This window comes from Pelodiscus sinensis, chromosome 24 (genome assembly GCF_049634645.1).
Source record: "Pelodiscus sinensis isolate JC-2024 chromosome 24, ASM4963464v1, whole genome shotgun sequence".
Taxonomy (NCBI): domain Eukaryota; kingdom Metazoa; phylum Chordata; order Testudines; family Trionychidae; genus Pelodiscus; species Pelodiscus sinensis.
Window position 1 is genome coordinate 13,440,147 of NC_134734.1, and position 26,337 is coordinate 13,466,483.

Here is a 26,337-nt window from a genome sequence, read left to right on the forward strand (position 1 = left end):
AGTCCCCACCCAGAGGCGTACCTAATGCAGTGGGGGAGGTCTAGGTTGGATAGTAGGAAAAACTATTTCACTAGGAGGGCGGGGAAGCGCTGGGATGGGTTTCCTAGGGAGGTGGTGGAATCTCCATCCCTAGAGGTTTCTAAGTCCTGGCTTGACAAAGCCTTGGCTGGGATGATTTAGTTGGGGTTGGTCCTGCTTTGGGCAGGGGGCTGGACTAGATACCGCCTGAGGTCCCTTCCAGCCTTAAGCAATTACTCTAATGCACCAGCTTAATGTGTGAGGGTGTGGCGCCCCCTAGTGGGCAGTATCGACCACAGCCTCCACTCAGGCCAGCTCTCTTGGGGCTGCAGGTTGGATCCCTGCTCCTGCCAGGCCAGGTTTCATATGTGTTCTGGGAGGTAACTAATGTAGTTACTGAGCTGGCGTGGCAAAGTGTGTCACCCTGGAGCATGGGGCCTTTTCCAGGGAGCAGTGAGAGCTTCATGCTGCCCTGCCAAAGGCTGCTGTCCTGAGGTGGGAATCGCCTCTCTGGCAGCAAGAGGGGGAAGCAAAGGAGCCCAGGAACCTGATGGCCCATGTCATGGGCTGTGACGTCCCCTGTCCTGGACCTTCTGGAACGAGGGTCTTCACCATGTGGTGGGTGTGAACCCCCGGGAGGAGGAGCCAGGAACCTGAGAGAGGCTGGCACTAAGCGCTGTAGGCTGAATTGGTGGAGCTGCCCAGCAGTCGTATTCCCATGGCCCCTTCGTGGGCAGGGCTGGCTCCAGCTCCTGGGTAGCACGCACTGTGGCTAAGTGGTGTCTGGCTTCGGCTGGTGCTTTTGCCTCATGTTTAATGTAAGGCAAAAGCTGCAGCTGATAAAGAATTCATGTAGCCGCACTGAGGTCAGGGAAGGTGCCAAGGTTCCCACTGGCTCATGGGGAAAAATAGGCCACTGCTCTCTGGTCTGACTGCAGCCAGCCGTGGGCTCCCTACTAGTGCCAATGCCACATGGTCTGTCTCCTTCCTGCTTGGCTTCTCTGCCCTGCTTTAGCCTGGAGCTGTGAGGCAGAGGTGTTTGGCCTGGTGAATGCCCAGCCCAGCCCCACAACTGGGGGGGATCGGTCCAGCCCACCCAGTCAGCAATTCCTTACTCCCTCTCAGGCCAGGCATGCTCATTCCTGGGACTGCCTGCACATGAGTGCACACACACACGCTGCACCTCCCCGCACCCCCGATGTACACACACAGGCACTTGTTCATACACCACACCATATCCCTGACACACTCATAGGACAGCTGCTCCTACATAGCTGGCTCCTCCCTTGAGGATCTCAGAGCAGTGGGCAAATGCAGCCAGCTGCAAGTGCCTGACTTGATGTGGGCATGCTCAGTGCCTCGGTTTCCCTCCTGTGGTGGATTTCTTGCCCGACAGTTGGAAAAGTATCATCGCTGCCCGGGCACAGAGTTCTCCAACTGGAAGATACCAGTGACTCATGCCTGCTGGGGGAGGGGTCTCTGTGACTCTGGGCTGGCTCTGATATAGCTCTGTGTCTGCACCATGGTGCCCCACCACTGCCACCCAGACAAGGAGTGCCCCCTGCGTGCCTGGCCTTAGCCATTCCAGGGGAACTGGCTGCTGCGGTTAAAAGCCGTTCCTTTGCTGCAGTGATCCAGGCTTTGTGGCCTGGCCCTTTCCCCAGTGCCAGCGGAGTCCCAGGGGCCTGTGGAGCAAGAGGGCGGGCAGCGGGGCAGGAGAGACTGGGTCTGTCATGGGAAAATCAAGACATCCTGTTCCAGTGCCTGTGGTCCTGGCCTGAGCCATTGCGTGGGGAGTGAGCTCGGCAGAGTAGAACTGCCCTGAGCAGCTCAGTACAGATTAATGAAGCTTTTCAAAGTTTCATTAGCAGGAAATCGGTCTTGATCGCCTGGGGATTGGAGCATTAATCAGGGCAGCTCTGCGCCGCTCCCCCCAGTGCCAGTAGACCACCAGGAGGGGACTGGAGCTGCGCCCTTCTTGGAGGTGCTTGATGCAGACTGCAGCTGGGACACGGCTTGTGGGGGCATCTGTCCCCTGGAAGGGGCTGCCCCTGACCGATCCTCCTGCCTGCACCAGCCCTGCCTGGGGAGGGAGAGCTCAGTCCGTGCAATGACGCATCTCGGGTGCAAGCACCAGGAGCCAGATCATTCCATATAAGCTCCCAATGAGCCCCGGCCAGGTGCTTTCATCACCATTGCCCTGGGCAGGATTCAAAGGGGGAAATGAGAAGGAAAACATGGTGCACCCTTGGGGGCTGTCAGGAGATCCAAGTGGAGACCCAGTGTGCTGAGCACCTTTGGAAATCTGCCCCCCCACCCCACCCTGAGTCCAGAGGCTAATGGAGTGACTAGGGTGGGTGCCAGACAAACAGATTGCTGCCCCCTACTGGATGGAGTTGGAACTGCCCCCTTCTTGTGTTACAGCCCCACACAGATTCTCTGTAGCCTGGGTCACAGCTTGTGTTTGGGGAGCTCACTCTGCCCAGGGCAGGCCCTGATGCCAGCTCCAGCCTGTTCAGGGGCAGCTGAACCAGTCTGGCCCCATTCCTGAGCTGCAGAGGGAGTTCCCGGAGTCTCACACTCTGAGCAGAGAGTAGAGGGGCAGTGGATGTTGGGCTCAGCCAGGGACAGGAGGCTGGGTTTAGCCTGCTGGGATGGGGGTACTGAAAGGCCATGAGGAGAGACAGACAAACACTTCCCTGTCGGACTGACAACCTTGGCCTCGCATTGCCCCTAGCCCAGCTTCCCAGAGCGTCTGGGCCCGGAGGGGCCCAGGCAGGACCAACATCTGAGCCCTAGGGCAATCAGGTAATGGCCCTAGGGCCAATTAATCTGCAGGCTGGGCTGAGTGTGAGTGTGTATTTGTGTGTGCACGCTCATGCACGAGTGCACCCGGAGAGCATGTGTATGCCCTAATGCAGTGGTCACCGACCATTAGATCGGGATCTTGGAGCATCTGACTGGTGATCTTGACTGGTTTGGGCAAGAAGCTGTCAAATGCCAGCACTTCAGCTGCCCCTCCCCACAATGCTGTGCACCTTCTGCCCTTTGCCTTAGAATTGTCCCCCGCCCCCATTTGCTGTGCAGGGCAAGGAAGGGAGGGGAGGGGGCACTGATGTCAGGGTGGCCCCCCTCCCACCCTGTATTCTAGCTCCACAGAATGGGGGTGGGGGGTACAACAGGGCTTGGGATGTGGGAGTTTGCTGCTTGCTTTGGCAAGTAGTTCAGGGCCAGGGCAGGGGTGAGCCTGCACCACCACCCAGGAGACACCTGAGGTCAGCAGTGCCCAGCTGGAGCCTGCATCCTGAACCCCTAGCCCCAATCATGAACCCCCTCCTGCACCCCAAGCCCCCCTAGACCCAAACTCCCATACAGAGCCTGCACCCTGAACCTCCTCCTTCACCCAACCCCTGCCTCAGGCTCAGCTCAGAGCCCTTCTCACACTCCAAATCCCTTAACCCAAGACCAGAGCCCCCCAACCCTCTGCTGGATGAAAGGGAGGAAGGATGGGGGAGGAAGGGAGGATGGAGTGAGCAGGAGCGGGGCCTTGGCGAAGGGGCACAAAAGAGGCGGGGCAGGGGTATTTGGGTTGGAGGTAGATCCTGGATTGCGCTTACATTCAAAAAAGGATCTTGTGCTTAAAAAATTGGAGCTCACTGCCCAAATACACAGGGAGGGGTGAGCCCCCATGTGTATGTGCCAGGCCCAGTGTGTGTCAACCCGAGTGTGTGTGTGTTTGTATCAGCTGCTTCCCCCCCCCCTCGCCGCTCCTCCTGGCCTCCCCCTTCAAGTTCAAAGTTCAAATTCCACCCAGGCTGTGAAGTAAATCAGTTTGGATCTGCCTGCGAGGGAGGGAGCAGAGTCCCTGCTTGTGGGGAGCCAGCCCCCCACCTGCTCCAGCCTCACACCCCCAGCCCACACTGTCGGTGAGCAGGCACAGGGGAAGGGAGGGAGGGAGTTAGGCTGAGGGGCGGGGATGGGGCGGGGCCCCGGCAGGGCCCCCACCTGTGTTTCCACAGGGGCAGAGCCAGGAGCTGGACCCAATGCTCCCCCTAATGCAGGGCTGGCCAGGTGAGGCCCTCAGGGTCTCTCAGTGCTGACGGGTGTCCTAGGTGAGGCAGAGACCTTGGCTGGGCTCCACCCTGCTCGGGAGAGCAGGAGGGGCTGGGGCCAGCTGAGAAAGCAGCTGGCAAGACTGATAAGACCGTGAGTCTCCCGGCAGGGAGAGGGGGCTTTGAACAAGCGATTTCAGGGGAGTCTAGAAAGCTCCACCCTCACCCCACCGCGACTGGGGGAGTCTCCCAGCCAGAGCCTCAGGCCTTCAGCCTGCCCCCTGCGCCTCCCTCTGCCGCCAGTCACTGCTTGGTGCCCCCAGCCCTGGCCAGCTGCCCATTTCGAATGAACTTTGCCTTTTCAGGCTGGCTAATCTCCCCCCACGCTGGGTAATCAGACAGACCCTGCTGGGGAGGGGACTGTGTGGACAGCTCCTTACAGCCGGACAGGTCACCTTGGCCCGCAGAGCTGCCTGCTTCACCTTGGCAAGGGGGACCGGCAGGGGCACCACGCACAGCAGGCAGTGGGGTGACAGGACAGCAAAAGGCGCCTGCTGACTGGGGCAAGCTCAGAGCTGCTGGGCACCCGCACGCTGCAGTGATGCTAGGCTAGGGCTAGAGGGGGGGACTCGAACACATTGCCCAGGGGCCTGGCAAGGGCTCTATCTCCTGGGCTTGTAGCTGCTGCTCCTCCTGAGACAGGTTGCTGTGGGGAGAGGCAGCCTCGCCCATTTGCCCCAGAAAGGTGTGAGGGGCTCCCAGGTGACTCCCTAACAGAGCTGGGCACTGCCTTGCAGCCAGAGCTTAGGTGCCTTACTCTGTGATTGGGCAGGGTTTAGTGCACACCCCCTCTGCCTGGCATCTCCCATTCGCTGGCTTAGGTGGTTCCCACCAGCTGTTGGAGTGTGGGTCACAGTGTCAGGCACCTCTCCCCCCCATTCAGGGTATGTCTACACTGCAACACTGTTCCGAAATAACAAGCGCTATTCTGAAATAACTTAGTCCGCGTCTACACGGCAGGCAGTTATTTCAATATAGTGTCCACATCCGGACAAGCTGGAGGACTGCTCACTCCGACTCCTGCAACCCTCATTGTACGAGGAACAAGGGAAGTCAGAGGAAGAGGGCTCTATTTCGAAATCAGTGCTGTGTAGACGCTCCCTATTTTGAAATAAGCTATTGCAAAATAAGATGCGCAATTGACATCGCTCAATTTGCATAACTTATTTCAGGTTCAGCCCGGCAGTGTAGACACCCTCAGGCTGTGTCTAGACCGGCAAGTTTTTCCGCAAAATCATCTGCTTTTGCGGAAAAACTTGTCAGCTGTCTACACTGGCCGCTTGAATTTCCGCAAGAACACTGACAATCTCATGTAAGATTGTCAGTGTTCTTGCGGAAATACTACGCTGCTCCCGTTTGGACAAAAGCCCTCTTGCACAAATCATTTGCGCAAGAGGGCCAGTGTAGACAGCACAGTACTGTTTTGCGCAAAAAAGCCCCGATGGCGAAAATGGCAATTGGGGCTTTTTTGCGCAAAAGCGCGTCTAGATTGGCACGGACGCTTTTCCGCAAAAAGTGGAAAAGCGTCCGTGCCAATCTAGATGCTCTTTTCCGAAAATGCTTTTAACGGAAAACTTTTCCGTTAAAAGCTTTTCCGGAAAATCATGCCAGTGTAGACGTAGCCTCAGTGTATGGGAGCCCCAGCCCCTCTCTCTGGCTGTGTGGGTGATAGTGTCAGGTGTCTCCCTGCACATTCAGTGCTGGGAGCCCAGGGCCCTAGCTCCAGCTGTATGGGTCACGGGCTGTTCCTGTGATTTTCTAGGTGCCTAAAAGTTAGTGCTGCCAGGCTCAGCGTCCCAGCATCTCAGGCTGTGTGTGCAGCCAGTCCAGGCCCCTGAGCTCTTTGGACTTCCTGCTCTTCTGCAAAGGGAGGAGCAAGTGATCCTACTTCCCAGGGGCTGGCAGGAGATAATCCCTAAACCAGTGTGGTGCCTTGGACATGCCAGGGGCACATAGACACAGAGGCTATGTCTACCCTGCGGCCGTTTTTCAGAAGAGGAAATGCAAACAGAGCGCTCATTTGCAAATCTCGCACTCTCATTTGCATATTCTCTTCCGATCTTTTTACGGAAGAGGTTTTTGCGCTAAAAAGCCCTGTGTAGACGGGGCCATTTGTCGGAAAAACCCCGTTTTGCGCAAGATCCTGTAAACCTCAGTTTTGGAGGAATAAGGGACCTTGCGCAAAATGCGATTTTTCCGACAAATGGCCCTGTCTACACAGGGCTTTTTATCGCAAAAACCTCGTCTGCAAAAAGTATTGGAAGAGAATATGCAAACGAGAGTGCGAGATTTGCAAATGAGGGCTCCTCTTCCGAAAAACTGCCACAGTGTAGACGTAGCCTGAGAGCTAGACAGCTAGCTAGCTGGGGCAGGGGGGGGATTTGGGAGAGATGGGGTAGATGGGGATGGATAAAAAAGGGATTTATGGGGATAGACGGGGTGGATAGGGATAAATAGGGGTGTATGGGATTAGATAGGGTGTGTATGGGATTTGATAGTGAGTGTATAAAGATAAATGGGGAGTGTGAGGTTAAATAGATATGTGGATAAATAGGCATGTATGTGCGTAGATAGGTGTGGATAGTTGGGGTTTATGGGGATAGATGGGGTATATGAAGATGGGATATACTGGGATGGATAAGGGGTATATGGTGCTAGATAGGGAGTGTATGGGGTTAGATAGAGGTTGTAATGGTATAGATGAGTGTGGATAGTTGAGGGTGTATGGATATAGATGACTGTGGCGAGATGGGGTATATGGGGATAAATGGGGTTTATGGGATAGAGGGGATGTTTGGGGCTAACTGGGGTTTTCTGGGGAATTGATAGTGGGTGTATGGGGGTGAATGGGGTAGATGGGGATAGATAAGGTAGCTGGGATATATAGGGATAGATGATGGGGGTGTAGGGATTGATAGAGGGGGTAGACAGGGGTCTATGGGGACTGATAGTAGGGTAGATGGGGTCTCTGGGGTTGGATGATGTGGGTGGGAGTAACTGGGAGGGGGTAAAAGATGAATTCCCGGCAGCACGTGCTCAGCTGTGGGAGGGGGAGCTGGCATCTGGCCAGGCTCCTGCATTGGCAGGAGCAGACCAGCAGCAGCAGTGCATTCTGAACTGAGTGGCACTTGCAGCTGGAGCTGCAGAGGTGGGGGCAGCATGTGGGGCCGGTGCTGGAGCTCTCCAGGAGTAACCGGGGGCAGAGTTTGTTGCTGAACCTGGAGCACACTTAGACATTTTGTAACTGAGAATGCTGCCCCCTACTGGCAGGGACCCCACCCTCGTGGTGCTACGTGGCCCCGTGGGTAGGTGACAGGTGGTGCGGCCATCTGACCGCCGCCATCTGCTGCCTCCCTCGCTGGTGCTGGCACAGTTCTGGGGACTCCCAGCCGAGCAGTGCAGAGAAAAGCTTCCCCCTAAGGCCCTGCAGTGTGTGGGAGATGGACTCTGTGGTCAAGCTCCCAGACACCGTGGTGAAGGCAGGATGTGGCCATCCTATAGAGCTTGATACAGGGTCTCCCCAAGCCCAGGGGCCAAGGTGTGGAAAGCAAGAGCCTGTGTGTGTGTGTCTGCCTAGTCGGGGGTTCTCCTGCCGCCCATCACTGTGGGGCCTGGACACCTGCCACGTGCTGCTCACGCAACAGCTCAGTTGCCTTGTGATCTGCCTGCAGGAGCGCAAACAGCGGGGGTGGGAGGCTCCACTGGAGTTTGGTGGGGGCTGTGGCTGGGGAAGAGAGTGGGGGGAAGAATGGGGTCCCACAGATGGGGAGCCGGAGCTGGGGGCAGGGCCAGGACTGGCCCCCATGGAAGGGCAACAGGGTGCAGTCTGATCTGAGCCGTTCCTGTGCTGGGCCCAGGCCTGTGGCAGGCTCTCCTCTCCTCTCCTCTCAGCATCCTGTCCGTGGGTGCCTAGCAGCCAGGAGCTGCCATGCTCAGCCCCTCTGACCCCGAGAGCAGCCGCAGCCCCGGCGTGCTGAGCCTGGGGGCCAGCAGCAGGGAAGACGCAGAGCCAGAGGGAGAGGAGAAGATCTGCGCCGTGTGCGGCGACCGAGCCACCGGCTACCACTTCCACGTCATGACCTGCGAGGGCTGCAAGGGCTTCTTCAGGTGAGAACCCCCTGGCCCTGCCGACCTCCACCCCCCGGCCTGGGCCTTTCCACCCCCCGGGGCTGCTGCCTTCTACTGGCACTGTGCAGGGAATTGATAGTGCCTGTTGAGAGTTAGGGTGTGGGGGTGAGCACTGGGGTGTGGGTGCAGTGGTGTGTACACGTGTGCACAATGGTATTCTTATGTGCTTGTATGTGGGGAGGGTGCAATGTGGGGGGTGAGTGTGAGACTATATTATGGCCACATGCAGCATCTTCAGGGACTGGGCTGTATCAGCTTTATGAATGGTTGTCGTGTCTTTGTGGCCAGGGATTGTAGCAGCTGTGTGGGGAGAAGGTTAGCACAGATCTGCAGTGTGTGTGTGGGGAGGTGATTCCTACAGCCCCCCCCCCCCCCAATGGTAAACAGCTCTGGAGCGGTACCCCTCAGAGATGATTGGCAGGGGTTGGTTGAGGCCAGGGTAGGCTCAGGGATCAAAGGACGCATTCCAAAGGCCGAGTTTGAACAGACTGGGATCCGAACCTTGCCCAAAAAGGCGGCCAGGCAAGGCATGGCTCTTCCTCCCTTTCCTCTGGGATGTGTTTCCCCTTCAAAGAAACATGCCTAGCCGAGGAAGAGCTGGCAACAGGCCAGGTATTGCCCGTGTGGACAAAGCACAAGTCAGTGCTGGCCGCTAGCCGCCTGGCCTGGCTGTGGATGTCACAGCGTAAGGCCAGGGCTCTGCAGCTGGAGCGCGCCACTTGAGAAGTGAGACTCCACCCACGTGAGGTGATGAGGCCCCGGGGGGCTGTGCCAGGGTGTTGTGTAAAGTAGGGATGTTAAATATCGGTTAATTGGATAGTTGAGTAACCTCATGAATTCTTATCGGTTAGTCGACTATTCTATAGTCCTTGGGGGCGGGGCCAGCGGCCAGTACGCTCCGGCCTCTCTCCTGAGGACCCCCCTGCAGGGTGCCAGGAGGGAGCTGGTCCATGAGGGGAGCCAGTTTAAAAACTAGCTCCCCTCACAGACCAGCTGCCTGTCGCCCTGTGCTGCTACCTCTGATAAAGAGGCAGCAGTGCAGGGTGGCAGCAGCCGCTGTCTGGGGGGGGGTCTGAGCTCCTGGACCTAGTGCAAGCTGGAACTGAGTTGGGCTGCCTGCCCGCTCGGCTACTAATACACTTTAAATGCAGAGCCGCAGCAAATTAGGGCCTGGACCCGTTTCAAGCCAGGTCTGAGCCAGACTGCTGGCCAGCCTGCTAAAAAACGTACTGGCAAGTGTGTGTGTGTGTGTGGGGGGGGGGGGGAATGCATGTAGTTTATAGCATTAATATATTTTATATAAGCTTTTGCTTATCGGTTAATCGGCTACCCTACTACATCCTTAGTGTAAAGGTGTAGGTGTAACCTGGGGTGTCTATAAGGGATGTGTGTGCAGGCTGGGGATGTGTATGGGAGTGGGGAGTGAGGTACCTAAACGGAGTGTGAATTGAGGTGTATATGTGGATGGGGTGTGAAGGTGTGCATATGACGTGTGCTTTGGGTGTTTCTAGGGTATGTCTGCAGGGGGGACCTTAGGGTATGTCTACACTACCCTCCTAGTTCGAACTAGGAGGGTAATGTAGGCATACCGCACTTGCAAATGAAGCCCGGGATTTGAATTTCCCGGGCTTCATTTGCATAAGCGGGGAGCCGCCATTTTTAAAACCCCGCTGGTTCGAACCCCGTGCAGCGCGGCTACACGGGGCTCGAACTAGGTAGTTCGGACTAGGCTTCCTATTCCGAACTACCGGTACACCTCGGAATAGGAAGCCTAGTCCGAACTACCTAGTTCGAGCCCCGTGTAGTCGCGCTGCACGGGGTTCGAACCAGCGGGGTTTTAAAAATGGCGGCTCCCCGCTTATGCAAATGAAGCCCGGGAAATTCAAATCCCGGGCTTCATTTGCAAGTGCGGTATGCCTACATTACCCCCCTAGTTCGAACTAGCGGGGTAGTGTAGACATACCCATGGAGAGGCATTGGGACGTGGGGTGCCTGTTGATTGGAGTGCGCAGTGTGTGCACTGGTGTGTGGAGTGCACACAGATGTTTGCGTGTGTGTGAACGCAGATGTGTGCATGCGTGCATAACATGTGTGTCTCAAGGGGATGCATGTATGTGTGGGTAGGGTGCGGTGTGTGTTGTGTGCACACAGGCAACTGCCTGGCTCTGTGTGTTGTGTCCACTGCCCTGTGGGTGTAGCTGCCCTGGGGCTCAGAGCCAGCCACATGCTCGTCTCCAGGCGTATCTCAGCGGCACCCCTTGCGCCCAAGCAAGTACAGCCAAGGTAGTAACGGGCTGGTACATGCTGCCAGGCACAGCTCCCATCCCAGCGCTTTGGACATGACGGTCCAGGTCTGCCCCTCCCTGCAGGGCTCAGCTGGCACTTTGTCAGTTTGGACCCCAGGCTGCTGTCTGCTTGCTCCGTCCCCCCGATTCCCCCAGGCCAGCTTTGGCTCCAGCCAGGCTGCATCGTGCACTTGGCAGGTTCTAGTCATATATGCCAGCCCTAGACACCTGCCAGCCCTGCATGGGCCACCAGAGTAACTACCCACTGCAGTATTGCCAGCACCTCCTACTGCATCCCACCCTGCTCCACAGTGCCCCCTACTGCCAGCCCGGGGCACTCAGGACAATGCTGGCTGCGCAGGACTCCTGCTCCCACGCGCCACTCCCAGCTGCACCATTGTCCTAGCACCAGGCTGAGCCATTCACACCCTTCCCTGCAGCATGCTGCATGGTCCTTTGGGTCTCTCAGCCACCTGCCCTGGTGGCTCCTCGTGACACTTACGTGTGCTAGGGTTTCCTCGTGATACGTGCATTGGGGTTTCCTGGTGATACGTGTATTGGGGTTTCAGGGTGTTGGGGCACTTGCATTGTATTGTGGAATTGACTGGAGAAGACCCAGGTTTTAATGCTTGTGGCTTCTCCTCCATAAGGACAGAAACACCCTGGGTCAGCCAGATGGGTTTGTCTGGGGCATGACAACTGACCAGGGCAACCAATGCCTGAGAGAACTCTTGGGGAAGGGCCATCGTGTAGCACCAATTACCACCCTGTGTGTGCACATGGGCGGGCATGTCCGTCTGTCTGTCTGTGTTTGTGTATCAATAACCATCTGTGTGCACACACGCGCTAGCATAGCTGTCTGTCTGTGTGTGTTTGTGTAGCAATAACCATCTGTGTGTGAGAGAGCGCATAGGAGGTGTGAGCATACCCATCTGGGTGTGGGGCAGACCTGTGGGGGGCGGGGGAGTGAGCTGGCACACCCCAACGTGCTGGCATGTTACACGTCTGTGTTGCTCAGTGCTTGTGCCAGCAACCCTCCCCCCGCAGGCATCTAGACCCTGCATCCCCCTGGGACAGAGTCCGGTGCCAGGCCCCTAGGTTCAGCAGCTCTGTGGAAAGGAAGCCAGAAGCTAGGGGGCTGGGCTTCGGTTGGGCAGCCCAGTGCCTGGCTGGGAGGGGAGCAAGAGCAGCGGGTGCACTGTGCCTGGCAGGGATAGTGGTGCCCGAGGGGTGTGGATGAAGCTGGCAGGAGGCTGGGAGAGGGTGGACGGTCACTGGGACACCCGATCTAGGGAGTGCAGAGGCCACCTGTCTGAGTTGCTTTGTGCCTTGTGGTGCCAAGCCCAATGTGGGGGGAGGGGGGGGGCTCCCTGGCCTTCTACTAGGGCCGGGTGATTCTCTCCTGGTCCCCTAGCCCTGCCCCTCTTTTGCAGGCGGTCCATCAGCAAGGGCATCTGCTTCACCTGCCCCTTCACCCGCAGCTGCACCATCACCAAAGCCAAGCGCCGGCAGTGCCAAGCCTGCCGCCTGCAGAAGTGCCTGGCCGTCGGCATGAGGAAGGACAGTAAGTCCCGGCTCAGCTCCCGTCCTGCCCGTACCCCATGCCTGGCCCTGGGGAGGCTGGAAGGGAAGTGCCTGGGCTGCTCTCCCAGGATGTCGGGACTAAGGGAATACCCGGACTGCAGCCTTGCCACCACGGGGCACTCTGTTCTGACTCAGCACCTTCCATTGGTGAATGCCTGGTGTGGGGATCCCAGAGGAGAGGGGCACTGGACTGGGCTGGTTCTGTGCAGAGGATCCCAGCTAGTAGGATGCTGGGCTAGACTGGTGCTGGGCAGGGGGTCCCAGCTAGCAGGGTGCTGGGCTGGGCTGGGGGGTGTCCTGACTAGCAGGGGTCCCAGTTAGCAAAGTGCTGGGCTAGCCTGGTGCCATGCAAAGAATTTAGGTCACTGGTGCTTAGTGCTCTCCTCACTTTCCCCCAACAGCACCCCCTGCTGGTGAGAACAGAGGTGGCGGGGGGGGGGGGGGAAGGCTCAAGATTTCAGCATTGTCCGGGGCACCCAGAAACCGTGGAGCCCCTGTATGTCTCAGAGGAGTAGCCCTTGCGTGGCTGGGCGGAAGCTTGTTGGGGAGGAGGGCCGACAGCTCACTGCAGGCGGGGAGGGGTTAGATGGGCTGTTTTGTGCTTCTCCTGTGGAGCAGGCATGGCCAAGGTCTCTGGTTTGCAGTGAGCACCTGCTCTATCAGTCCAGTGTGGCTCTGGAGGGCCTGCCCACCCAACCCTGAGCCCACCCAGCCCCTGCTTCCGCTCACAGGCAGGTGCAGGCTCCGCTGGGTGGGGAGCAGTTCTGTGCCCCGGCCTCTCCTCTAGGTTTGCCCCAAAGTGACCCTGCTGGCGACCTGGAGACCTGTCCCCCCGTTCGGGAGGATGGGGGTGGTGGAAGCTGCTCTCCTGTCTCTACTCCCATCGCTGCTGGGCACTCGGCTCAACACACGGGCTGGCAAGCGCCAGGAGCACTCACCCTTGTAGAGCCACGAGGCCACACTCCTTCCTCCAAGACTCACGGCGCTGCCCACAAGCAGCTGTGGTGTGGCAGAGACTCACCCAAGGACAGTGGCAAGCCCCATTGAAAGCTGCCAGGCACCAGCTTTGCCCTCCCCTCCCAGGACCAGCGCCGGGAGTAGAACACAGGAGCCCTGTGCCCAGTGCTTGGTCTGGCATGTGGCCCTGCTCCTGCCTGCTGGTTGGCCAGGAGGGCCATGCTCAATGGCAGATAGTGAAGCACTGGCTGCAGGTCTGCAGCAGCAGCTTGCCCACGGCCGGGGCAGTGCCATGCCCAACGTTCCAGTCTCTTGGACAGGGCATAGGGAGAGATAGCTGGGAGCTGCATTGCTAGGGCCCAGCCCCTCACCCTGCCTCGTGGCCCGGCAGTGATCATGTCAGAGGAGGCTCTGCAGATGCGCCGGGTACTGCGGAAGCAGAAGAAGCAGGAGCGGGAGCTGGCCGGGGAGCAGGAGCAGCTGACGGAGGAGCAGGAGCAGATGATCGGCATCCTCATCGAGGCCCATAAGCGGCACTTTGACTCCGGCTTCTCCCAGTTCGTGCATTGCCGGGTGAGAGCCACAATCCCACTCCCCCATTGGGGGGGGGCTACTGCCCCCAGAACCACACCCTGACTTGCCCCAGTCGCTCTACACCCGGGTTGGGCAATAGTTTTTAATGGGGGGGGGCACTCTAAGATTTTGGCAAGTGGTCAAGGGCTGCATTTCTACCAAAGGGTTGTGGGGTCTGGGACAGAGACAGGGTGCAGAAGGAAGCTTGGGGTAGGGGACTGGAGTGCAGGGGGGGGTGGAGTCTGAGAGGGAGTGTAGGTGGAGGGGTTGTCAGCTGTGGCAGAGGCTTGGGGTGCAAAGTCCAGAAGGAGGTGTGGGAGTCAGAGAGGATTCTGGCCTGGGGAGGGGGTGCAGGGTCTGGGAGGGAGCTGTGACCTGGGGGAAAGGGGTACAGAGGGTTTGGGTGGTGGCCTGGGGCTGGTAGTTGTGGGAGAGAGGGGGTGGGTGTCAGAGGCAGGCTCTGGCTGGGAAGCCCTTACCTAGGCGCTCCCAGCCAGCAGTCCTGCAGGAACCTGAAGGATGCAGTTGCAAGCTGCTCCATGTGGTAGGAGGGAGGGCGTGAGGGAGCTTCATTGGCTGCCCTTGCCACCAGTAAAATTTCTCAGCCCCTATTGGCCGGAAACTGGCCAACGGGAGCTGAGAGATTTTGCTGGGGGGCGGGACAGAGCACAAAGTCTCTCTTCTGTGTCTCAGCATAGAGCAGCCACATTTAAAGCATCCGCAGCTGCTGTGCTGAAGGTTCCCAGTGGCAAGCCGGATCCGATCCGCTAGCTGCCTCTTGCCCACTCCTGGTCTAGTTGCCGGTCGGTTGCTCACATTAGTCTGGTGGCTAAATAGGCTAAGTGCGAGGAAGGAACCCACGTCTGTTGGTCTGGACCAACATTCCAGTCTGATAAAGGCAGGAGGAACCTGGCTCTTCCGGGAAAGCCGTCCTCTTTTAGAATGGTTCTTGTCCGTCGGGGTCAGTGGGTTTTGCATGGTCATGCTGTTTTTCTGAGGGGTGTTTATCTCCCGTTGTTCTTCTTGCTCCCCATCTTCTTTGTTCTGCTCACGAATATCTTGTCCCAATTGATAAATGCTCGCCCTTTCCCTCGGTGTCCCAATCTGCCCTCTTTTGTTATGCCTTCGAGTGCGCTGGTGGATCCCCCCGTGCAGTATCCCTGGTTCTGTGATGGCTTTCACCCTTCTCTCTCACACATTCCTTACCCTCACACATAAGAAGAACGAGGGTTATGGATAACATTTAAAGAAAAGCAGATCATTGCATTCTTTCACTAGATTGTATTACAATATCTACTTTGAAACAAAAGCCAAAATAACAATGATAAAAATTCTAATCAAATAATTCTAAATCATTTATATAATAAAATGATAATAATAATCTCTCTCCCTAAAAAAAAATTCCTGCAGGATGACAGTGAGGTCATCACATTACTCTGCATCACCCCACCTCCCCCAGCCTCTGCAGAGTCAAGAGAAGCAGCCCCCAGCTCCCCTGTGTTCTTGGCCCTGCTGGGGCTCCAGTACCTGCTGCCAGGGTCAGCTGGGGGCAGGGGGGCAGAGAGCTGAAGCTGGGGCAGCCTCTACCCCAGCCCTCCTTGCTGCCTGGTGGGGCTGGCACACAACCCATCCCTCCCCAGCGACCGGGGAGGGGGAAACCAAGGCTGGTGCAGTCTCAGCCCCAGCCCTGCCCAGTGGCCGTGGGAAGCGCTGGGGCTGCCTAAGCCCTGAGAGAGGGGGGTTGGGGAGCAGTGAGCAAGGGGCCCAGCCCCCTAGAAATAACTATAAAATCTAAGTATATTTCTACTTTAAAATAATGTAAAAGCATACTACAACTTGGTACATTAAAACTTAAATGCTTAAAATATCACTCAAAATAAGAAATAGGATTTTTTCTACTATAAGCTGGTTGGAGCAGCCATGTGTCTGCAGCCTCCTCGCTCGGGCCTCACTGCAGCTGCAGCATCTGTATTTGCAGATCCCGTGCGTGGATTCTCACCCCACTTCAACCCTAAGGGAACCCTTGGCAGAGGATCCCCCAGCCTTGCCTCGGAGACAACACTGGAGTCGTAACTCTGGCGACTGCAGGGCTGCACCCGATGGGGCGTGGGATTGTGGGCGGGTGTACCCAGCAGTCCAAGGCTCAGCTGAATTGCAGGGCAATGTACCGGGCCGGGTCGCCACACCCCAGAGCCAGCTACTTCTCCACAGCAGCGGCATTAAAAGCTCTGACGGGGGCCTCTGTCTCCCCAGCCTCCAGTGCGACTGTACATCCACAACCTGAGCCCTCACAGATCCCAGGAGACCAGTGTCCCCCAAGTCTTGCGGGGGCTCTCCCGTCCTGAGGGCAGCCCCCTGGCTCCCTTGCAGAGCCTGCCGGAGGACATGCTGCCCGACGTCTTCTCCATGCTGCCCCACTTCGCCGATCTCAGCACCATCCTCATCCAGCAAGTGATCAAATTCGCCAAGGAGATCCCAGCCTTCAGGTCAGCAGGGTGGGGCTGCCCTCTGCTGTGGGGAAGCGGCTCTAATTGCCTGGGTGGGAAGAGTGGGAAATGGGAGCTGAGACCCTGAGCATCTGACAGGCCCAGCTCATCACACTAGTAACCTGCATTATCCCACTCCTCCCCCATGCCCTGCCTTGCCCTGGCCCTCCATCCCCCAGGCCAGACCCACTGCATCCCTACCCACCTCCCCGCAACCCCAACCCCACCCTGCTACATCCCTGCCACATCCCTGCCCCCCAACCCCACCCTCCCACACCCCTGCCCCCAGCCCCGCCCTGCCACATCCCTGCCCCTCAACCCCACCCTGCCACACCCCTGAACCCCCGCCCCGCCCTGCCACACCCCGTCCCCCCAGCCCCGCCCTGCCACACCCCTGAACCCCAGCCCCGCCCTGCCACACCCCTGAACCCCAGCCCCGCCCTGCCACATCCCTGCCCCCCAACCCCACCCTGCCACACCCCGTCCCCCCAGCCCCGCCCTGCCACACCCCTGCCCCCAGCCCCGCCATCCAACATCCCTGCCCCCCAACCCCACCCTGCCACACCCCGTCCCCCCAGCCCCGCCCTGCCACACCCCTGCCCCCAGCCCCGCCCTGCCACATCCCTGCCCCCCAACCCCACCCTGCCACACCCCGTCCCCCCAGCCCCGCCCTGCCACACCCCGTCCCCCCAGCCCCTCCCTGCCACACCCCTGAACCCCAGCCCCGCCCTGCCACACCCCTGCCCCCAGCCCCACCCTGCTGCATCCCTGCCCCTCCCCCCAGTCCCACCCTGCCACACCCCTGCCCCCAGCCCCACCCTGCTGCATCCCTGCCCCTCCCCCCAGTCCCACCCTGTAACACCCCTCGCCTCAGCCCCACCTTGCCACATCCCTGCTTCTCCCCCCAGCCCCACCTTGCCACACCCCTCCCCTCCAGCCCCGCCCTGCCACATCCCTACTCCCCCTGCATCTGCCTCAGCCCCACTCAATCCCTTTTCCCCCCCACTCCTCTGCAGCCCACTCAATCCCTTCCCCCCCCATATCCCTCTCCCCCTCCCCCTCTGCGCCCCTTTTCAGCTGTCCTCTGTCATATTCCTACTCCCCTGGGCACTCCCCTCAGCCCCTTGCCTGCCACAACCCTGGGTCCCCTGAGACTCTGCTCCCCCACCCCCTGCAACTCCCTCAGCCCTGCTTCATCACTGACCCATGCCCATGTTCCCCCCATTTCCCCACACCCCACTCAGCCCTGCCCTGACATTCTTGGGTCCCCCACTCACCGCCTCCCACTCTCACACCTCATTCCCCCAGACTTCGTCCCTGGACTCCCTCCCACCTGCTCCCCTTCAGCCCTGCATTTCCACATGCCTGGGGCCCCCATTCCCTGCTCCCCCTGCTCCTGCCCCCCCCCAAAAACCCTGCTCAGCCCAACCCCTACTGCAGATGGTAGGGTCCCCATTTTGTACACTGTCCATGGCTCTGTGCTGCTTCGGGTGGCTGCTCCCGGCCTGGCCTCACTCCCACGCTCTCTCCGGGAAGGAGTTTGCCCATCGACGACCAGATCTCGCTTCTCAAAGGCGCCACTTTGGAGATCTGCCAGATCCAGTTCAACACGGTCTTCAACGAGGAGACCAACGCCTGGGAGTGCGGCCAGCACTGCTACACCATCCAAGATGGTGCCCTGGGTGAGTCCCTGCGGGGCCAGGGCTGGGCTGGCCTGACTCCCCGGGGTTCTGACTCCACTTCCCAGCTGGTGGTCCGCAGCATCCCCCATGGGGGCTCCCCAGGGCTTGGGTTGGGGGAGCCCTGGAAGGGAGCTGGCGGCCCGACAGCCTCCTCCTGCCCCGAATCCCGACAAGGACCATCGACCAGGGCAAATCTCCCAGGCAGGGCTGTGTTCTATGCCCCTTGGTGAGCGGAGAGATGCCTGCGTCTCTCTGCCCCAGCCCTTCCTGCAGGGCATGAGGAACACGTCTGCCTCTCCTAGGCCTGCGGGCGCCCCCAGCTCTGCACAGGCACTGGCTCCGCAACCTTGACTTCCCTGGGCCCTGGCACACGGGCGGCTGAGTGGGGAGCCCTGAGCCCAGCCAGTGCAGCTTCCCCGTCACCCCCTCTCTGTCCCCAGCTGGGTTCCAGCAAATCTACCTGGAGCCGCTGCTCAAGTTCCACATCAGCCTGAGGAAGCTGAGACTTCACGAGGCCGAGTACGTGCTGCTGCTGGCCATTGTCCTGTTCTCGCCTGGTAAGCGCCTCCGGGCTCCTGTGGCACCGCGCCCCCAGGCCCACCGTGGCACCGCGCCCCCAGGCCCACCATGGCACTGAGCCCGCAGGCCCACCGTGGCACCGCGCCCCCAGGCCCACCGTGGCACCGAGCCCCCAGGCCCACCGTGGCACCGCGCCCCCAGGCCCACCGTGGCACCGCGCCCCCAGGCCCACCGTGGCACCGAGCCCCCAGGCCCACCATGGCACTGAGCCCTCAGGCCCACCGTGGCACCGAGCCCCCAGGCCCACAGTGGCACCGAGCCCCCAGGCCCACAGTGGCACCGAGCCCCCAGGCCCACCATGGCACCGAGCCCCCAGGCCCACCGTGGCACTGAGCCCCGCCCAACCCCCACCATGGCACCGAGCCCCCAGGCCCACCGTGGCACCGAGCCCCCAGGCCCACTGTGGCACCGAGCCCCCAGGCCCACCATGGCACCGAGCCCCCCGCCCAACCCCCGCGATGGGCACCGAGCCCCCAGCCCAACCCCCGCGATGGGCACCGAGCCCCCTGCCCAACCCCCGCGATGGGCACCGAGCCCCCCACCCAACCCCCGCGATGGGCACCGAGCCCCCCGCCCAACCCCCGCGATGGGCACCGAGCCCCCTGCCCAACCCCCGCGATGGGCACCGAGCCCCCCACCCAACCCCCGCGATGGGCACCGAGCCCCCCGCCCAACCCCCGTGATGGGCACCGAGCCCCCTGCCCAACCCCCGCGATGGGCACCGAGCCCCCTGCCCAACCCCCGCGATGGGCACCGAGCCCCCCGCCCAACCCCCGCGATGGGCACCGAGCCCCCCGCCCAACCCCCGCGATGGGCACCGAGCCCCCCGCCCAACCCCCACGATGGGCACCGGGCTCCCCAGCTGAGCGCAAAAACTCCCACCCAGCACCAAACCTCCTTTCTAGCTCCCCGGCTGGGAACCAAACCCCCTGCCCAGCCCCGACCGCAGGCACCGAGCCTCCTTTGCAGTCCCCCCAATAGGCACAGGTGCTCCCATCCAGCCCCCATTGTGGGCCCCAAGCCCCCCACTGAGCACTAACCCCCTCCACAGCACTGAGCCCTCCTCCCCGAGGGCACTCAGCCCCCCTGCTGCCTGGTCCGCCAGCTCCAATCACAGGCACTGACCCCCGGCCCAACCCCCACCACGGGCACCGAGCTCCCCTCCCGACTTCCATGCCAGGCATTGAGCTCTCCTGCAGGCACTGGGGATACATCTAAACTACAGAGTTTTTCCAGGATACTGGACGTATCCCGGAAAAGCTCTGCCGCACCCAAGGAACATGTCTGCTTTTCCGAAAAACATTTCAGAAAAGCAGACGCGTTTTTTTCGGCAACCCTGTAAACCTCGTTTTACGAGGAAGAAGGGATGTTCCGAAAGAGGCTTTTTTCCCAACAATTGGCCCCGTGTAGATGGGCTAATTGTTGGAAAAGCCTCTTCCGGAAGAAAAGCAGAAAAAGATACGCAAATTGCAGTTCACAATCTGCGTATCTTTTTCTGACAGATCTTTGTAGTCTAGACCCAGCCTGAGTCCCATGCTCAGCCTCTGATCCTGCCCCTCCTATGGGCACTAACAAGGAAGGATGCCGACTTTGAGACCCCTGTCCAGCCCCCCACGTCCTTTCCCTGTGCACCTGGAAACTGACCAGTCAGACCAGTGTGGTGGCACATGAGGGCATATCCATGGCCCCGTCAATGGAACCCGCGGTGCCCTCTGAGCAGGGGGGGAACACTGAGCAACGGGCACTGAGTCCCTCGGGGCTTGCTCTGTCTGCACAATGGGAACCTCCCGCCCTGGGCATCCTGCACTGAGCCCCCCGGGGTGTGTGGCCCCTGCCCTGCTGGCATGCTTATGCCAGGGCTGCTTCTCTTCCTAGACCACCCTGGCATCACCCAGCACGACACCATCGACCAGCTGCAGGAGAAGATGGCCCTCACTCTGAAGAGCTACATTGACCAACGGCACCCGCTGCCTGAAGGCAGGTGAGCAAGGGCCCCCCCGTCCCAGGTAACAGGCTGGTGCCACATCCCAGCTTTGACCAGTCCTTGGGGGTGCCCGTCAGTGTGCCAGCCTAGGGGCTCACTTTTCCACAGCCATGTGGCCCCACTGCCTGCGAGACTGAGCCGCTGGCCCCTTGCCCTTCTGCTCCACCCTGCGAGCTCTGCCCTGCCCGTCCAGCTGAGCCAGGCTCTGGGGCAGAGACGTGTTTCCTCTTCCTTGGGGAGCCAGGCACCAGTGGCAGATACAGGGCAGGGCGAGCGGGGCGGCTGACCCGGGCCCCGTGCTTCAATAGGCCCCGTGCCTTGGGCCCCGCAAAACTCTCATCTGCTCCTGCCGGGCACCGTGCTGACACCTGCAGCCTCTCCCAGCCAGGGCAGGTATGTTGGTGCCCTGGAGCATGGCACACGGTGCACAGGGGAAGACAGGCTGGCTAACGCCAGGCTTGGCTCCCTGGGCCTCTGTGATCCGAGGGTCAGTTCTTCCCGGCTGCCTTCCTGCGAGATCAGGCCTCCGCTGGCCGCGCTGGGAGCAGCAGGTGTGGAGCGTTCAGTAGAGCCCAGCGTGGATACACAATCTGGGACCCACCACCGTACCTGCGGAAATGAGCCGTGGACAGCCGCATGTGTGGATTGGCAGGGCTCTAGTGCTCAGTTCTAGGGGTTTCTATTGGCTCTCCAGGGTCCCAGCCAGCCTCCTAACACAACACCTCCTGGCTCCGGCTCTCTACATGCAGGGCAGAGTGACATCAAACCTGGAGGGAAACTGAGGCACGGAGTGGAGTTGCCCCAAATTCCCACATTCTTCACCCTACCCTGCAGGAGCAGATGAGTGTGGGGGGGTGCTCACTCCTATAGTCCAGCCTGCACAGCCTCACAGAGGGGAAGGCCAGTGAGAGCCCTCTCTGGACCCCAGGCAGGTACCTAGCCCATCTCTGAAGTGCTTGGCCTGTCACTCAAAGGGTGGCTTTATTCTCACCCAGACCCAGGAGAGACCCCAGCTTGCCCCCCCCCCCATGCCCCGAGTCTGGGGGAGCTGGGGCTTCCCATTTCTGTGCTCTGAGTCACTTCAAAGCATGGGAGTCGGTTCTCAGCTGGACCCCAGGACAGAGAGAACTTCGACCGCTCTGTGATGGCTCCCATGGCCACATCTGCAGACACTGCGCACTGCCATGGCCCCCCACATGTCCATGCTTGGCACTGGTGCGCGCACACACACACACACACTCGCACTCGCACAGCTGCTAGCGCAACTATACACAAACACACACACACACAGAGAAAACCCAGCCATCCAAGGGGATGTTCCCTGGTTATCCATGACACACGATGCACCCTGCAACGCAAACACCTGTGTGATAGTTCACAAGGCCATTTCACTACTCTGAGGCCCCCTCCTCCACTCTGCCCCACCCTACCCCGCTCGTGCACAACCTAGATGGTCTCTCTCAGCCACATGCACATGCCTGTGCACACAGGGAAGGAACGGTCTCCCAGCTCTGCCCCAGATATGGAGGCTGGTTTGCCAGGCTGGAAACCAAAGGGCCCACGTCTGGGGTCTGGGGTGGGGGGAGCAGTGTAGCATTGGGGTCGTTCTCCCTAGCCAGGGAAGAGGGGGGCTCGGCCTTGAAGCATCTCTCCCCAGCAGGGCCCTGCCAGTTCCCACCCAGTCACTTAGCACAAGGGGTTTCAGTCTAGCCCCTGCCCTGTTTCACCCACATGCACCTCTTGTGAGATAACCGGACGGGGCCAGGGTGGGGGGGGGGGGGAGAATGGGAGTCGTGTCAGGACTCCTGGGCTCTGGTTCCAGGGGAGTTCTGGAAGGGAGTGGGGTCTAGTGGGGTTACAGGGGCTGGGAGTCACTGATCAGTGTTCCCTGTAAGCTGAGCGCTTGGGTGGCTACCCAGGAGAGATTCAATTGCCACCCAGTGGATTATCAGGGCACCCACAGCATGTGTGGTGCACAGAACAAAATTTACTCTGCACGTGGATGGAAAAAATTAGAGGGAACAGTATCCCTGACCCTGTCTGCAGGTAAGTCCCGTCCTCCTCATGTGCCTCAGTTTCCCCCATCTCCTGCCCCAGCTGTGTGGAGTGGCATCCCGGGTGTGGGGAAGGGAGTTCCTGCCATAGCACAGTGCATCTCTGCCCTGCTCTCAGGGCCATTGACTGGAGCCTGCCCCACAAACAAGCGGAGCAGAGCCCCTGGCTGGCACGGCTCCCGCTCTGCCCCACACTGTGCCAGCCTCGTTGCCCCCTCCCTTTGCCTGTCAAGCTCCTCCAAGCCATGGTGCAGCTGTGCCTGGTGCAGCTTCCAGCCAGTAGCAGATGGGGCTACAGAGCCCACGGGGCATCTGCCCAGCCCTCCGGGGAGCCAGTGCCAGCTGAGCCCTGCCCGAGGAGAGGCACTGGGCTGCCTGGCCAGATGGATGGACACCTGATGCCAGGAAGCGGGGCTCCTAAGCTCCGAAGTGTGGCTGAACGAGGGAGCGCCGGGGCAGGCGGGTGCCTGGGCCACGGGCAGGGCTGACGCGCCGCTCCCTCCGCCCCAGGTTGCTCTACGCAAAGCTGCTCTTGCTGCTGACGGAGCTGCGGACGCTCAAGGTGGAGAACACGCGGCAGATCCTGCACATCCAGGACCTCACCATCATGAACCCGCTGCTCTCGGAGATCATCAGCTAGAGCCTGGGGATGAGACACACTGGCCCGGGGCCCCCCTGGCTGGGGCTGGGACCCTACCTCTTTCCAGACCCACCGGCTGCCCGGGAACTCAGGGGCTCCATGGCTCAGCCTGCGGCCAGACCCCACTGCCAGACTTGTGGCTCCCGACTCCTGGGCCCTGCTCAGCGCCTCCGACCTGCTCTCAGCTCCAGGGGGCTGGGCCGGCTGCAGCCGAGGCAAATTGCCGCATCAGCACAGCTGGGTCCCTGCCTGGCCAGCACCGCTTGTGCTGAGCAGCCCAGGGACACGGGCCAGAACCAGCCTGCGTCTGGACCAAACTAAGCCTGGCACTCAAGCCCAGCCAGACCCAGATGCGAGAGGGTGCAGCTGGGCGGGGTGGGACTGAGCATGTGGCCGTTCGGCTGGGCTGGGGGTCTGACTGGAGCCCAGCACTGGGAGAGGAGAGCCCAGCAGCCCGCGATGTGACCGCGCCCAGAGCCAGTCTGGCAAGAGACACCAGTATGAGGCCTGCATCCCACAGCCCTGTCCCCTGCCCCTTGATCCTTTCTCCATCCTAGGCCCTCCCAGAGCCCCTCCAGCCCTGATCCCCGTCTCTGTGTGGGGCTTGGCCCATGTTGCAGCACCTGAACCTCAGCCCTGCCGCACCACAGAACAGGGCCCACAGTACGGGTGCCTGGACCTTGGCCCTGCCCGGGGTTACCAACCCTCCTGGGTTCACTGGGGGTCTCCTGGCAGCCAATCCGGGAGATTTTAGGCCATTGCAATCAGCTGGCGCAGGCTCCACGCTGCTCCCAGACGCGGGCAGAGCACATCCCTGCAGCCCCTCGGCAGCTCCCATTGCCCGGGAACGGGGACGCGCCACCAATGGGAGCTGCGGGGACAGGTCCTGGGGCCTGGGCAAAGCAAAGCCACCTGGCTCCTGCCTAGGGGCCAGACATGCTGCCACTTCCGGGAACAAGGTGGAGCCAGGACAGGCAGGGAGCCTGCCTTAGCCCCACTGCAACGCCAGCCAGGAGCCACCCCAAGGTAAGCGCTGCCCGGCTGGAGCCCATATCCTGCACCCACCCCAGCCCCCTGCCCCAGTCTGAGCCCCTTCCCGCATGCAAACTCCTCCCAGAGCCTGACCCCTCCTGCAGCCCCACCCCCACCCGAACCCCCTCCTGCACCCAAACTCCCTCCCAGGGCCTGACCCCTCCTGCAGCCCCACCCCTGCCCCAGCTCAAAGCCTCCTCCCACACTCTGAACCCTTGGGCCCCAGCCCAGAGCCCGCACCCCAACCCCTGCCCATCCCAGTGAGCGTGGGGGAGAGTGGGGACTGAGGGAAGGGGGATAAGGATATCTGGATGTGTGAGATTAGACAGTTGGCAACTCTAGCCCTGCCCCACACCAGCACTGTGTCCCACGCCCTACAGAACCGACCCGTTCAACACAGGGCCTCTCCCCCCATGCAGGGCCCGACCCTCAGCTCTGCCCCATCCCCCAGGGAATACTCCACTCAGCCCTGACCCCACCCCAGTGTGGGGCCTGTCCCTCAGCTCTGCCCCACCCGGGACAGGGCTTCCCCCAAATGGGATTTGCTCCTTGGCCCTGCCACGCACCCACGTACCCTCTAGCAAGGGGTGTGCCCCTGTGAGCCCTGCCCTTAATTCGAGGCCTGCCACATGGTCCTGCCTAAAGGATCAGGGCCCCCCCCAACTCCTGGCTGCCACAGGCTTGGCCCTTCCAAATAGGGACACAGGAATGCTGAGACGTAGGCCTCTGGCTGTTGGTTCCTCAGCCGAGTTCTGCTCCCAGGACCATGGCTCTTTCTATCATGAGCCTAGAAGTGCTGCCGCCGTGGCCAAGAGAGACCTGGCCAGGGGCCAAGGAGACTCCCGGCTGCCTTTTCGGGGTGGGCAGGGGCTTCCTGACCGGGCCCCTCCTGCCCGGTGGTGGCGGAGTGGCCCTGGGCAGAGGGAGGGTGTTAGTTTGAGGGCTGGAGCTGGGATTGAGAGGCCGGCAGCGAAGGCCGGTGCCAGAGCCAGTGGGTACAGAACCCACCCGAGTGTCCTGCCTGCCCATCCCCCTCACCCTGCTGCGGCCGTGGACAACCCTAGTGCAGAGTGGGGGAGGGGGCTCCATACCCCCCCTTCACCAGGCATGGAGAAGGTGTCCCCCCTGCCCTAAGCACTTTCCCGTCCCTTGGCCATGGGCCTGGCCCGCACCTTAGCATAGCCCCCAGCTTTGGGCTATGCCCACACCAGCTCGCCCCTCATAGCCCCCTCAGCTGTGCCTGGGGGCTCCTGAAGGCCTGGGCTGCTGGGGTGGAGACGTGTCTGACACTAGCACACTTGAGGGGCCAAATTAAAGCCTAATTTATTTATGCATTTCCCTCGTGTCTCTAATGGAGGGGGCAACCCTCTCCCCTTGCTCCCAGGGCCCAGCTACAGCTGGCAGCCACTTCTCTGGGGCAGTGACTGGGTGCAAACGTGGTGCCTGCTGGGGGTGTGTGTATGTGACTCCTGCGAGGTGTGTGTGTGTGTGTGTGACTCTTGCGAGGTGTGTGTGTGTGTGCATGTGTGTGTGTCACTCCTGCCACAGGTGGGCCAGACATTGAAAATTTGACCTGCCCCGACACACTTCATTCACCCCCCTCTCAGTGCAAGGGTAGGGCTGCTCTCCCCATTATACACAGAGGAAACTGAGGCACAGGGACAGGCTCTGCCTAACCCTAAGGGCACCCGCAGAGACTGGGAGGAAAACCCAGGAGTCGAGGCTCCCTGGCCCAGCTGATCTGTTAGTGCCACTTGGTTCCCCCCCAGCAGCCTTCCTGCCCCCACTGGCTCTGGCCTTGGTCACTGCTCCCTGCTAAGGTGCAGCCAGTTGCTGGTCCCAGACCTTGGGCCACATGGGAAGGGAGCCCGAGGCACAGCCTGGTGTGTGCTGCCCATGGGCAGCTCTTGAGCCAGCCGGAGGGGCAAGAAGGGAGCCTAAGTAGTGCCCAACTGGGGTAGTGGGGACCATGGGCGAGGGGCGGTGTGTAGCTGTGGGGACCGGCACTGCTGCAGGCCCTGGGCCTCTCCCCTGCCATGCCCTGCTCCCTCCCGTCCTGGGCACGGGCCGGCTGCACGTGGCAGCGTCTCCCCAGGGCACAGTCATGCTGCCTGGAGCGGAGCCCAGCTCCCACCGGGGGGGCGGGCTGGCAGCAGCCATTGGTTTGGCTCCCTCTGCTACCCTGGGATGCACCCTCCCCACCTGTGTGCACAGCTGTGGCTT

At 60.6% G+C, this 26,337-nt stretch overlaps 1 protein-coding gene across 2 annotated transcripts; it reads left to right on the top strand.

The window, feature by feature from the left end:
• Nucleotides 1–3,831: 3,831 nt before the first annotated feature.
• On the top strand, nt 3,832–23,090 carry NR1I3 (nuclear receptor subfamily 1 group I member 3). Of its 2 annotated transcripts, none has more exons than XM_075906933.1 (9): nt 3,832–3,944; nt 8,022–8,237; nt 11,977–12,107; nt 13,476–13,657; nt 15,911–16,143; nt 17,680–17,825; nt 18,266–18,382; nt 20,280–20,385; nt 22,953–23,090. In XM_075906933.1, exons 2-9 carry the CDS (start codon nt 8,059–8,061, stop codon nt 23,080–23,082), a joined length of 1,224 nt encoding a protein of 407 aa, XP_075763048.1. In that variant the 5' UTR covers nt 3,832–3,944; nt 8,022–8,058; the 3' UTR covers nt 23,083–23,090. The 2 variants fall into 2 exon arrangements, with proteins under 2 accessions (XP_075763048.1, XP_014425126.1); XM_014569640.3 differs by having other exon boundaries at nt 3,840–3,944; nt 7,988–8,237.
• Nucleotides 23,091–26,337: the final 3,247 nt, after the last annotated feature.